At 35.6% G+C, this 13,076-nt stretch overlaps 1 protein-coding gene across 1 annotated transcript in view; it reads right to left on the bottom strand.

The window, feature by feature from the left end:
• The window catches only part of LOC107705867 (plexin-A1-like), a 117,023-nt gene that overhangs the window by 35,237 nt on the left and 68,710 nt on the right, over positions 1 to 13,076 (bottom strand). The window contains exons 8-9 of the mRNA XM_016509373.1: positions 11,553 to 11,667; positions 3,433 to 3,633 (exon numbers count right to left, since the gene is read on the bottom strand). Of these exons, the coding sequence (XP_016364859.1) occupies positions 3,433 to 3,633; positions 11,553 to 11,667 (316 nt within the window). The remainder of the gene's footprint in view (positions 1 to 3,432; positions 3,634 to 11,552; positions 11,668 to 13,076) is intronic.

Genomic DNA, 13,076 nt, shown 5'->3' with positions numbered 1-13,076 from the left:
TTAATGATCTTGTCCTTCCTCTGACCCTGGCTATTGTGTCCTGAAGCGGGACCCTTGCTGCTCCAGGGATGTTGTAACATGGACCCCTGTGGGCAAATGTCTCAATTCTCCCAAAGCAAATAAATATTAAAATAAGAGCGTGTGCTCATATCAAACTAACCTAATTCAGACTAATTTATTTGTTGTTCATTCAAATTTTATATATATATATATATACACATAAAAAGCAACCAAGTGTAGAACAATTCAATAAATTAAATACTCGGATAACGCTGTTGTGAGCTTAACTGTGGTAAAATTATGGCTTTTTGTTTTCCACTTAAACTTGTTTTCCACTTAAACTATTGAGAGAATAATGCATCATTCTGACTCATCTTCATACAATAACTATCATTAAAATAATATTACTCTCAAGTCCCTCCACATTCAATTGTAAACTTTATTTCTCCTAAGTGATTAATGATTTAAAGCAGTTCTATATCTGCTGTCCCGACACACACACACACACACACACTGGATCAGGTGCAGTGAGTTTCTAAAAGCCTCTGCTGTTCCTGAACGGCCCCCGGCTACAGTGTCTCTCTCCCCTCATTCTCTCTTGCTTCATTTTTCTTTACCGTAGTATCTATTACTGCTGTGTCGCTCTCACACTGTAATTAATCATCTTTTTTTATCGGTGTCTCCTCTAATTGGTTCTCATCAGAACTCTGCTGCACTTCACACTCTCTCACAACACACACACACACACACACACACACATACACACACACAGACCTGCCGCTGCCGTCATCAGCTGTATGAGAGCCGCTCTATTCATTTCTATTCTCCTCCCAGCCTGTTTTCTGACAGACTGAAAGAGCTTCATAAAGGAAGATGAATATTGTGCTGATATTGTACGTCAGACGTGCCTTCAGGGACAAATGCAGCAATGTGATAACCAAGCATGTGTAATGCAGCCACAGAAAGATACTGTTAACTTGTTTCATTTAAAAAAAATAATATTTATAAATCGATCCAGAGATTATATATTAATATTTTTATTAATAATTTTATGGATAAATTATTCCGTACTACTATTATTAGTAGTACTATTATAATTATTATTACCAGTTTTATTCAGCAAGGTTGCATTAAATTTATCAAAAGAGACAATAAGGACTTTTGTAATATTATCTATTTAATAAATGCTATTCTTTTGAACTTTTGAATCCTGAAAAATAAAATGTATCACTGTTTCCAGAAAAATATTGTGCAGCACAACTGTTTTCAATATTGATAATAATCAGAAATGTTTCTTGAGCAGCAAATCAGCATATTAGAATGATTTCTGAAGATCATGTGACACTGAAGACTGGAGTAATGATGCTGAAAATACAGCTTTGATCACAGGAATAAATTATAATTTACTATATATTCACATAGAAAACAGCTATTTTAAATTGTTATATTTTTTCATGATTTTTCCAGCATGTTTGATCAAATAAATGAGCGGAAGAGATACACAATAGTGTATATATACTCAGCTCAGAAACATATTTGTCATCATCTAGCTTGACAGCCCTTCAAACCACATTTCCCATGAGCCCCTCTCACTTCCTGCTTTGCTTTTTTTATCCAGTTAGAGGAATACCAGCTGTGGTTTTCCCATGCATCCGAGCGCCAGCTCACGATCCCAGCGCTTCAGACGCCACGAGGGAGGAGTGTGTTTATGTGTGATGCTTGCTGATGCAGTTTTTGGGTCGGTTCTGACCACTAGAGTGCAAGAAGAGCCTTCAGATGGAAACCACAAGAACACAATACAACCCAATCGTCCAGAGAGAAACACACAGCCAAACCGAGACAACGAGAAGAGCTCGAGTCCAAAAACACACGCCCATCTACACAGACACAAACTGTTTATAATGCTCAAACTCTGCCAAATAAGTTTCTGCTTTCAACTAACGGACAGCAGGACGAATCCTCCACCATCTGTGCTGCTTCAACAAAACAATAAGACACTGTGTGTGTGTTTGGATATACATACTGTTCTCATCTGCCACTCTTCTTATTAGATCAATGCGCTGGTTAAGTATGTTTGCAACAGTGTGTAGGAATAACACAAGTTCACTATAATCTATGCACTCTGGATGAATAACCCATATCACACACATGCACATGCTGAGGACGGTGGATTAATCATAGATTATCATTGCATTGATCAGCATGCGTTATCAGGAGCGTCACGTGCACTGGAGTGTGTGTATGTACATGTGTGACTCTGATATCATCATGTGATTTAGATGGTGGGATTCAATCTAACTTAACGTGATTTCATCTGAAAATAACACTGTTTAACTGCTTTCTTATTTAACATGCTGAATCAATGATATGAAAGTGAAGATTATATCATTTTAATTCATCACTGTGAGTTACTTTATGCAAGTGCATGAACGCAAACGCATATGCAAGATCAATTTCATGTGTTGTTGCCACATGACATCTGAAATGTGTTGGACTACAATTAACATCTGCATTATCAGCACTGCCACAAGAGGCGCTATAGGGAACATTATACAGTCTTTCAAAAGAGCCTAATGCATAAACGTAAGATTTTTTTTTTTGTATGTTTTTGAGAGAAGTCTTTCATGCTCACCAAAGCTGCATTTATTTGATTAAAAAAAAAACACGTTAAAGCAAAAAATATTGTGAAATATTATTACAATTCAAAATAGCTGTTTTCTATGTGAATATATTTGAAAATGTAATTTATTCTTGTGATGCAAAGCTGAATTTTCAGCATCATTACTGCAGTCTTCTGCGGAAGATTATTTCTGCCACATAAGAGAGAAAAAAAAACATGCTTTAGTAAATCATATTTATGAGATTAAAAGTCCTAATTATGATATTTAAAAAAAAAAGCAAAATTATGAGACACTAAATCGTAATTATGAGATAAAAGTCAAAATGATGACATAAAAAGTCAAAACTGAGACTGAGACAAAAAAAATTTCTTCTAATAGCTGCATCTTTTTGTGGCATAATTTTGACTTTATATCTCATAATTATGATTTACCAAAGCATGATTTTTTTTCTAATGTGGCAGAAATGGACTTCCATAAGTGTCACGTGATCTTTCAGAAATCATTCTAAGATGCTGATTTGCTGCTCAACAAACATTTCTGATTATTATCAATGTTGAAAACAGTCGTGCTGCTGAATATTTCTGTGGAAACTGATACATTTCATTTTTCAGGATTCACAGATAGGGTTGCAAAAAGGTGGAAAATTTCCAGTAAATTTCAGAAATATTCCAGAAATTTTTGAAACTTTCCAGGATTTTTTTTTTCAGGAACAAACCTGAAGAGTGAAAGACTTTAGTATGTTTCTGTCTCGATAAACAGCTGCTTGTGTTGATCTTGTGATTGCTCCAGTGAGATGATGTGTGTAACTCACGGTGGTTTTCTGGCACTGGATGCTGGAGCTGTTGAAGCGCAGCGCCGTCACGCTCTGCATCTCGCCCTGGATGTGGAAGATGCACTCGTAGTTCCTCTGACCGGACTGAGGCTGTGGAAGGTTGTGTGCCGACAGCGTGATGGGCTTCGGGACGCCGACGGGGATGAAGATCTGAGTCGACGGCAGAATCTGAGGACAGTCCTGTGAAAGAAAGACGAACATCTGTTATCATCAGCTGACTCAAACACTTCTGGAAAGGGACATAATTCTTACTGAAACAACAAAACACAGGAAGGACATCGAGCGATCAGTCGTCCAGACCAGCTGACATGTTTGACGTTTGCTTAAACAAGCCTGATGGGGAACATATGGAGCAATGTCACGCAAAGACCTGCAGGAGAAACGAGCTGGACGCTGACATTATCTGGAGAATATCCCAGAATACCTCACTGCTCTGTGTGTGTGTGCGTGTGAGTGTGTGTGTGCACGTGGGTGTGAGTGAGTGTGTGTGTTTGTGCGAGTGAGTGTGTGCGTGTGTGAGTGAGTGCGTGTGTGTGTGTGTGTGTGTATCGTGAGTGTGTGTGTGTGTATGCGTGAGTGCGTGTGTGTGTGTGTGTGTGTGTGAGCGTGTGAGTGTGTGTGTGTGTGTGTGTGTGTGTGAGCGTGTGCACACTTGAGGAACAAAACATGAGTCAAATCAGTCAAGGCCTCAAACCATGACTGGATGTTCAAAATACTTTTTAACGATTCTCAAAGAAGTCTCACCAAAGATGCTCAAGAACCATTTCTGATAATTATCAATGTTGAAAACAGTTGTGCAGTTCAATATTTTTGTGGAAACTGTGATATATTTTATTTTTCAGGATTCACAGATGAATGGAAAGTTTAAAAGAACAGCATTTATTTCAAATAGAAGAACATTAAAAATGTCTTTACTGTCACTTTTGTTTTAATGCATCCTTGCTGATTGAAAGCAGTAATTTAGCAATTGCTTAAAAAAATCCTACTGACTTAATTTATACATTTATAAACAATTAATTTATATATTAAAATTTACATATTTTTATGGATTTCTTTTTGTCAAATTAATTATTTATATAAATTGTATATATCATTTATTCATATAAATATTTAAAAATATGCTGCCATATAATCTCTGGATTGGATTTATAAATATTACTAAAAATCATTTAAAGTTAGTCAACAAGCAGTAAAGATGGAAAAACAGGAGGACAGAAGACGTGAAGTCGACACTCCACAGCCACAGAAAAGCTCTTATGAAACCGTTCATGTATAAACACCATTAAAACAGTGTTACTGATGGGAAAATGTTCAGAGAACTGAAAGAGAGAGAGAGAGAGAGAGAGGAGGAAGTAGTTATTCCAGTCTGAGAAAGAATAAGATCTCATGCTAAATGAAGCAGTGAAATCAGCTGTTAATGTGGTGTCGAGGGATCAAGAGAATAAAACCAAGAGCAGCAATCACTGGATTCCTCCAGGTGTCTAGACAGCCATCCCTCCTCAAACCAAAGGAAATTCTCCTGATGTTATTCTGATTTCATCCGTAAACTGACAGTATTTTTGGTAACAGCGCTGGCTTCCTGTCTTTTGCTTATTTAGCGTAAAGAGTGACCACAGCAGCGTCCGGTCAGCCGCCCACGCGCCTGTAAACCACAGCAACCTTACAGACGTAAACGAGCAGTGAGGAAGGATGTTTGCTGAATAAGTGTTCAAAACGTTCCACCAGGATTTTTAGAAAGCCTGAATATTTTTGAAGGGCTTCTGCAGAAGCAAACCTTGAGCTTTGTGTGGCCAAACAACGATGGCTATACCACGTTCATCATGATCCTTTAGTCAAAGAAAATAATAAAACAATCCTTCATAGAAGGGCATACAGTACCATTCAAAAGTTTGGGGTCAGTAGGATTGCTTTAAGAAGAAACTTAATACTTATATTCATCAAGGATGCATTAACTCGATCAAAAGTGACAGTGAAGACATTTATAATAATGATGCTGAAAATTCAGCTGCGCATCACAGAAATAAATTACAGTTTAACAGATATTCACATAGAAAATACCTATTTTAATTCGTAATAATATTTCACAATTTTCACTGTATTTAATATTAATATGTACTATATTTACTATTTTTTGATCAAATAAATGCAGCTTTGGTGAGCTCAAACTTTTGAATGGTTTTGTGTGCACAAAAACAATTATTAACACTGCAGCAAAAGCAGCTCAAAGACTATTGGTTTTACTTTAACTATGCCATACCTGCTCCAAAAATATCATATCTCCCACCATGAAACATTAATATTTGTTCCGGTAAGCAGCGGCCCGGAGCACAAGCACCATAAAATCCACTTTCAACACAGCTTTGTGCAATGAATGGAAAACGAGCCGTGATACGGCTTCAAGAAGCCCATCAGAAAGCCACCGATCATCCTCAAGTCAGTGTGCTGAACTAATTTAAATGTTTAAATTCAATTTACTTAAATTAAATGGCCTCATTTAAATATTTCCGTGTTAAATTGAATGGAAAGCAAACGTCGTTTAGATGTCAGACCTCATCAGACGAGGATCTGTTCCCTAGTGAGCCGCCGGTGCTGTCTACAGAGGGAGCGTCTTCAAATACTGCATCCTAACTGAAGTAGAGCCTCAAAAGCAACTGATATAAAGAACACAAGACTCTACTAGCAAATTAACATGTTGCTATGCTAAAAAAAACTTGATAATTAAAGCATAAATACACAGCACACACAATTATTGGGTGCAACTGAATTACTTTTTCATATTAAATGAAGTATTTCTCTAGGCTCTGTCTGCTATCTTGGATGATTTTTTGCTGCCTTCATGCTCCTTTGGGAACTTCCAGCCTACAAGTTTGGAAATGTGAGTTTGCTCAGTGAAAAAATAAAGGGATGCAATGGGAAACTCTGTATTTAGTTCTCTCTTCTTCAATAACTGACAAAGACAAGAAGCTTTATAGTGCTAATTCAACAAAATGAAGAGCAAAGGGTGAGCATTAAGTGTGTAATTGATGTTTTGAGTATTTTATACTTGCAGTGGCACAGAAAATGAATTAATAAATGCAGTTGTGTCGCACAGGCCTGTCGTCTCATAATTCAATAAAATGAGTGATAGTTACTGTAAAATGTATGGTTATTCTTCATCAACAATAAACAATATTTGAATAAATTAATTGCACAGTCAAAATGTACAATTACAACTTTTTGATTTATTTTATCAATATCAGTCAGTGTTGTTAATGTTAACTAAAACTATTAAAATCATTTTTGGTAATTGAAATAAATCTAAAATATAATAGAAATATGACATGAAAACTTCAACTAAAATTAGAAATGTTGCCTTGGCAGTTAACGGAAATAAAATAAGTTATAATAAAACTAAAACTGAAATAATAAATTAAAGCTTAATAGAAATATATTAAAAAAAGACAAATTCACAAAACAAAATTATCAAAAAGTAAACAAATTAAAAATGAAAATATAAAAATAAAAGGTAATTCAAAAAATGAATAAGTAAATAAATAATCAAATGTAAATATTACATGAAAAACTTAAAAATGTGAAATGTTGCCTTAGCAATTAACGGAAATAAAATAAGTTATAATAAAAATAAAACTGAAATGATCAATTAAAGCTTAATAGAAATATTTTTAAAAATAATAAAAAATAAAAATGACAAGTTCACAAAACAAAATTACCAAAAAGCAAATAAATTAAAATTGAAAAAATAAACATAAAAGGTAATTCAAAACATTAATAAATAATGTAATAGTATATAAATAATAAAATATAAATATTAAAAAAAAAAAAAAACTTAAAAAATTAGAAATGTTGCCTTGGCAAGTAACTGAAATAAAATAAGTTCTAAAACTAAAACTGAAATAAAAAATAAATTAAAGCTAAATAGAAATATTAAATGACAAATTCACAAACTAAAATTACGAAAATTAAAAATAAAATTGAAAATAATAAAGCTAATTCAAAATATTCATAAATAATACTAGAATTATACTGATTCCAACTATTTTCCATGAGTCATGATTCACTAATTAACGTTTCCAACTTCAAATCCAGTAATCGTGGTGTTACTTGTGTTTCACACCTCATAAACGCGATCATTCGCATGATTTAGGACTCACCGCAATGCATTCTGGGATTGCCTTTCAGTGAAGGATACAATGAGACCCCGCTATAGAATTCAACAGAAACGAGTTATCTTACAAGACAGCACAGAGCTGCTGCCTATCTTTTGGGCCAGGCTCTGCATCAGGACACCAATGAGGCCTAAAAATACAGTCTAGGTAGGCAGCGCACCAGCGTACGGAGCAGACACGCTAAAAATAACCAGTGATGCATATAAATGTGAACGTGTGAGAGAATGCATGCTGGTAAGAAGGTGTCGACCAAGAACAAAGGAAGAGAAAGAGAGAGAGAAGACAGGAGAGGAAGTAATCACTCTGATAAAGTCATTTCTCTTCTCCTCCTCTGGTTTAATTATTCAAAGTGGATTAGATCTGCGCTTCAGCTGCCCAATGCATCCCAGCGATGAATATTACATAGATGCAGAGAGAGAGAAAGAGAGGGGAAAGATACAACAGGGTGGCAGATATGAACTGAGAAGAAAGGAACAGAGCAGAGAGGGAAAAAAAGCTGAAAACGACAGACATGCTTGAATATCGGCATGCTGGAGCAGAGAATTGTGGGTAATGGGGTCAGAGGTGATGCTAAAGGCCATGTGACCCGTTTTCAAGGTCTCTCTGGAATGCAGGCGCTGTAATTAGTGCCGTAGTCATGACGACTGGCGTGTTTCACTGCACGCATGTGATAAAACTCCCTCACTTCAGTCTGATCGACTTGAACCGGCTGTCACTCGTCGTCTGGTTGTTCTGCGGCTCTCAAAAACAGAGTCAGGAAGATAAGGAGGAATCCTACACGAGGAATATCAGCGCGTCGTGACAGGAAAAGCGAAAGAACCGGCAGCGTAAAAGCAAATCGTGTGTTAGAAATGAAGCGCAGACTCTTTCTGCCGCACTTATTCTAATCTTTTCCATCTCAGAGCCTCTAACAGACACCATCACTGATATATTCTTGCTTTTATACTCGAATGGTGAACAAACGCTCAGCATAGACCTTCAGAGGTGCAGAAAAGACTAATGCATGTGCAAAATTAAGCGCCGAATTTGGCAGGTACATAAAATCACCAGTAACTTAAGTACAGACGTCAACATGATTTACATTAAAAACAAAAGTGGCTGTGCATTCGGAGTAAACTATTTAAGTTTTTTTTAAAGAAATTAATACTTGTATTGATCAAGGATGCATTAAATTGATCAAAAGTGACAGTAAAGACATTTATAATGTTACAAAAGATTTTGAAAATATGCTTAATAAATGCTGTTATTTTATACTTATTCAATAAAAAAAGATTCTGAAAAATAAAATGCATCATGGTTTCTACATAAATAAAAGCAGCACAACTGTTTTCAACATTGATAATAATCAGAAATGTTTCTTGAGCAGCAAATCAGCATCTTAGAATGATTTCTGAAGATCATGTGACACAGAAGACTGGAGTAATGATGCTGAAAATACAGCTTTGATCACATAAATAAATTACAGTTTAACAGATATTCACATAGAAAACAGCTGTTTGAAATTGTAATAATATTTCACTATTTTTACTGTATTTTGATCAAATTAATGCAGCTTTGATAAGCAGAAGAGACTTTTGAATGGCAGTGTAAATCACAAATAATTCTTTATATTACAGTAGATTGCATGGAATTAACTTACACTGGGATTTCTTATAAATTATTTAAAACAATTTGCACTCATAAACACTGATTTCTAGCCAAATTAAATATTTTAGAGCTGAGCTATAGTAAAAAATGAATGTTTGCATGACATTTCCATGACATCAAAGCCTAGAAATCATCATTTTCAAATTTCCCCATGACTAAACATGTAAAACGTTTCATTTCCCATTTTCATTTCTTCCTGGTGAGATCATTTTAAAAACATTCATAAAATTTTTTTTTAATAAAACCTCTGCCTAGTGTTATTAAAACTGTGGTAAAATATCTTACGGGGGAAAAAAAAATATTTTTTATCTTTTAAATAATTTCAAAGCCAGTAATTTATGCTTCATTGGCAAATAGCAAACAGATTTCAGGAAAATACTTATTCTGGCAAACATGCATGAACTCTGACTCAAACGTAGTTTATTAGAAGCATAAAACCACACTGTCTGATTGGCTGAGGAACCTTCCTTCCGCCAACGCCTTTCCTTCCCGCGGCCCGCGCTTTATTTTCCACCTCTTCCCTGCTTCTGTCTCTCTCTCTCTCTCTCAGCCAGAGCTCTGGTGAAACACATGGCGTCACATCTATAATGTAATCTCCCACGTTAGTGCCAGAACCTTCCCACTTCCCTCGCTCGGCTCACACTTTCTCCCTCGCACATATCTGGAGTCTATTAGAGGAAACCAGCGCGTTTCATCTGCTCTCCTACAGGCTTTTAAAACACAGAATTATGGGAGATTCCCAGCGGACTCGCACTCAGCCAATGAGCGAGCGGCGATGACCGGACTCTCTCGTCTTATCTCACTCCTCTCGCTCGCAACAGTACAACAGATCGAGTTTCTCATGAGTGAAAATCTGAGGGCGGAGGAGGAGGAAGCGTGAGCGATCACACGAGAGAGATAAACACACCGCTTAGCGTCCGAACCGGCCGTGATGATGCATCAGGTTTCCAGTGACAACTCAGTGAAAGCGAGAACAAATCAATGACAGCCAATCAGAACATATTCGATGTTTAAACCCAATGTCAAATGCAGTTTGCAGCCCATTACACTGGCACTGTGTGATGTGTGACACTTGCAATGTGATGCACTGAAACTGGATATTAAATGAGGAGAAAACGGGCGGGGACTTGATTTTATCCATCAGATCGGATTGGATGAATTGAGAGGAAATTAAATTCAGTTTGACATTTACATAGCACAGCATGTTTTACAGTAAACTGGACATTTGGGTTATTATAGTTAACTAAAACCATTAAAAAAATTTTTTTTTTACATTTTCGTTACTTGAAATAAAATTAACGTTAAATGAAATATAGTAAAACATTAAAAAAAACAAAAAAAAAAAACTTTCAGCTATAGCTGCCAAGGCAACATTTCTCATTTTAATTCAGCTTAACATAAAAATAAAATAAGTATTGAAAAACAACTAAAACTGAGATAAACACTAATAAAATCTATATAGACTTATGTATATTAAAAAAACTATAAATGACAGACCACAAAATTACTAAAACTTTAATTGAAAATAAAAAAATAAAATAAAAAACTGATTCAAAATATTAAAAAAACTATAATAGTATATCATTGATACTAAAATAAACTGCTTTTACATTTTCATAAGAAAATTTGAGTCTCTTTGCAGAAAAAAAAATGCTGGATGAGAGTAATATAAATATTTATAATAATTATTAAAGTTTAATAATCAGTTACACTACACTCTAAAAAAAATGGTGCTAAATTGCACTAAAAGTGGTTGATTGGCTCGTCATCACAGCATGTGCTACATACTGTAACACCTATCTTTAAAGGTGCTCTACAGATTTTTTGAACGAAATTAATATTTGTATTCATCAAGGACACATTGATCAAAAGTGCCAGTAAAGACATTTCTAATGCTCAAATAAATGCTGTTCTTTTGAACTTTCTATTCATCTGTGAACCCTAAAAAATTAAATGCATCACGGTTTCCACAAAAATATTGTGCAGCACAACTGTTTTCAACATTGATAATAATCAGAAATGTTTCTTGAGCAGCAAATCAGCATATTAGAATGATTTCTGAAGATCATGTGACACTGAAGACTGGAGGAATGATGCTGAAAATTCAGCTGCAGATCACAGAAATAAATTACAGTTTAACAGATATTCACATAGAAACAGTTATTTTACATTTTAAAAATATTTCAAAATTTTTACTGTATTTTTGATCAAATAAATGTCTTTGTGAGCAGAAGAGACTTCTTTCAAAAACAGCAGTGTGTAGTAATTTCTGGCTGTGTTTCTTACCTCTGACATGTTCACGCGTCCCTCCTGGAAGGAGCAGTCGTTGGCGTTCTGTGTGCACAAGTGTCTGTATTTACACCAGTGACACGGGAACGAGCCGTTCACACAGGACAAGCACCTGGAGAGATACAGAACAATACAGATGAGACACACAGAATCAAGCCAAAACACACATTACAGAGTCAGAAAGCACAGCGCTCCACACACGTCCTTGTGTTTTGACCTCACACGCTCTCATTCTGCCCATGAAAGAGTGTGAAATAATCTCTCATTCCCTCACAAAGATCCACTTTAGTAGGCGTCTCCGGTTTAAGAAAGAAAGTGAGCGATGACAAAAGAGAGAGAGAGAGGTCAAAAAGAGATGAGGATTTCCCATTAAAACACGAGCAGAGTAGATAAGAAAAAAGAGAGAAAGCAGAAATCTGTGCCAAAAAAAAATAGTGCACTGACTTGACAAGTGTCTGTATTCACACCAGTGACACGGGACCGAGCCGTTCACACAGGACAAGCACCTGGAGAGATACAGAACAATACAGATGAGACACACAGAATCAAGCCAAAACACACATTACAGAGTCAGAAAGCACAGCGCTCCACACACGTCCTTGTGTTTTGACCTCACACGCTCTCATTCTGCCCATGAAAGAGTGTGAAATAATCTCTCATTCCCTCACAAAGATCCACTTTAGTAGGCGTCTCCGGTTTAAGAAAGAAAGTGAGCGATGACAAAAGAGAGAGAGATCAAAAAGACACGAGGACTTCCTATTAAAAAACGAGCAGAGTAGATAAGAAAAGAGAGAGAGAGAGCGGAAATCTGTGCTAAAAAATAGTGCACTGACTTGCTGCTATTGGCAGCTGCCTTCTTAGGGAACATATAACTAAAACACAACCTTTTAGATGACGGAACCATACATACAGACAGAAACTCAAAATACACAAACAAGTATTAGTGAAAACGGCTCATTTTTAATTCGATTGAAGGGTCTCTCACAGACTCTGAAAGCATCTGAGGCTTCTGACTGCAATACAAAGTCATTTGTTTCAATTATTCAGTATTAAGTCCAGCAAAATTGTTCACTCAGTGACATTAACTGATGCTTTAGGACAAAGAGCTCTGACCTCATAATGGTTTCAAGCATAGGGTCTAATTGACCAATCAGCTGTTGCGTTGAGAGCAGCTGTCCAATCAGAGTTGAGAAATGATTGCCTAATGAAATCTGGTATCTTAAAGAGCAGCATTCACAATGCTTTTCACAATTATTTGATTGTGTTATTAGATAAATCAGAAAAATGTAAGTAAAAAAAAAATCATATATATATATATAGAGAGAGAGAGAGAGAGAGAGAGAGAGAGAATATATAAATAAAAATATATATTTTATAATTTTACATACAATAAAACAATGCTTTTAACATCTCTGAGGATTTGATTGTTATCAGATAAAGCAGACAATTGTAATTTAAAATATAAATGCCATATATATATATATATATATATATATAGAGAGAGAGAGAGAGAGAGAGAGA

This window comes from Sinocyclocheilus rhinocerous, unplaced genomic scaffold (genome assembly GCF_001515625.1).
Source record: "Sinocyclocheilus rhinocerous isolate Xijiao unplaced genomic scaffold, SAMN03320098_v1.1 scaffold1615, whole genome shotgun sequence".
Taxonomy (NCBI): Eukaryota; Metazoa; Chordata; class Actinopteri; order Cypriniformes; family Cyprinidae; genus Sinocyclocheilus; species Sinocyclocheilus rhinocerous.
Note: the sequence above shows the minus strand (reverse complement) of the source record. Positions and strands in the feature narration are given on the sequence as shown.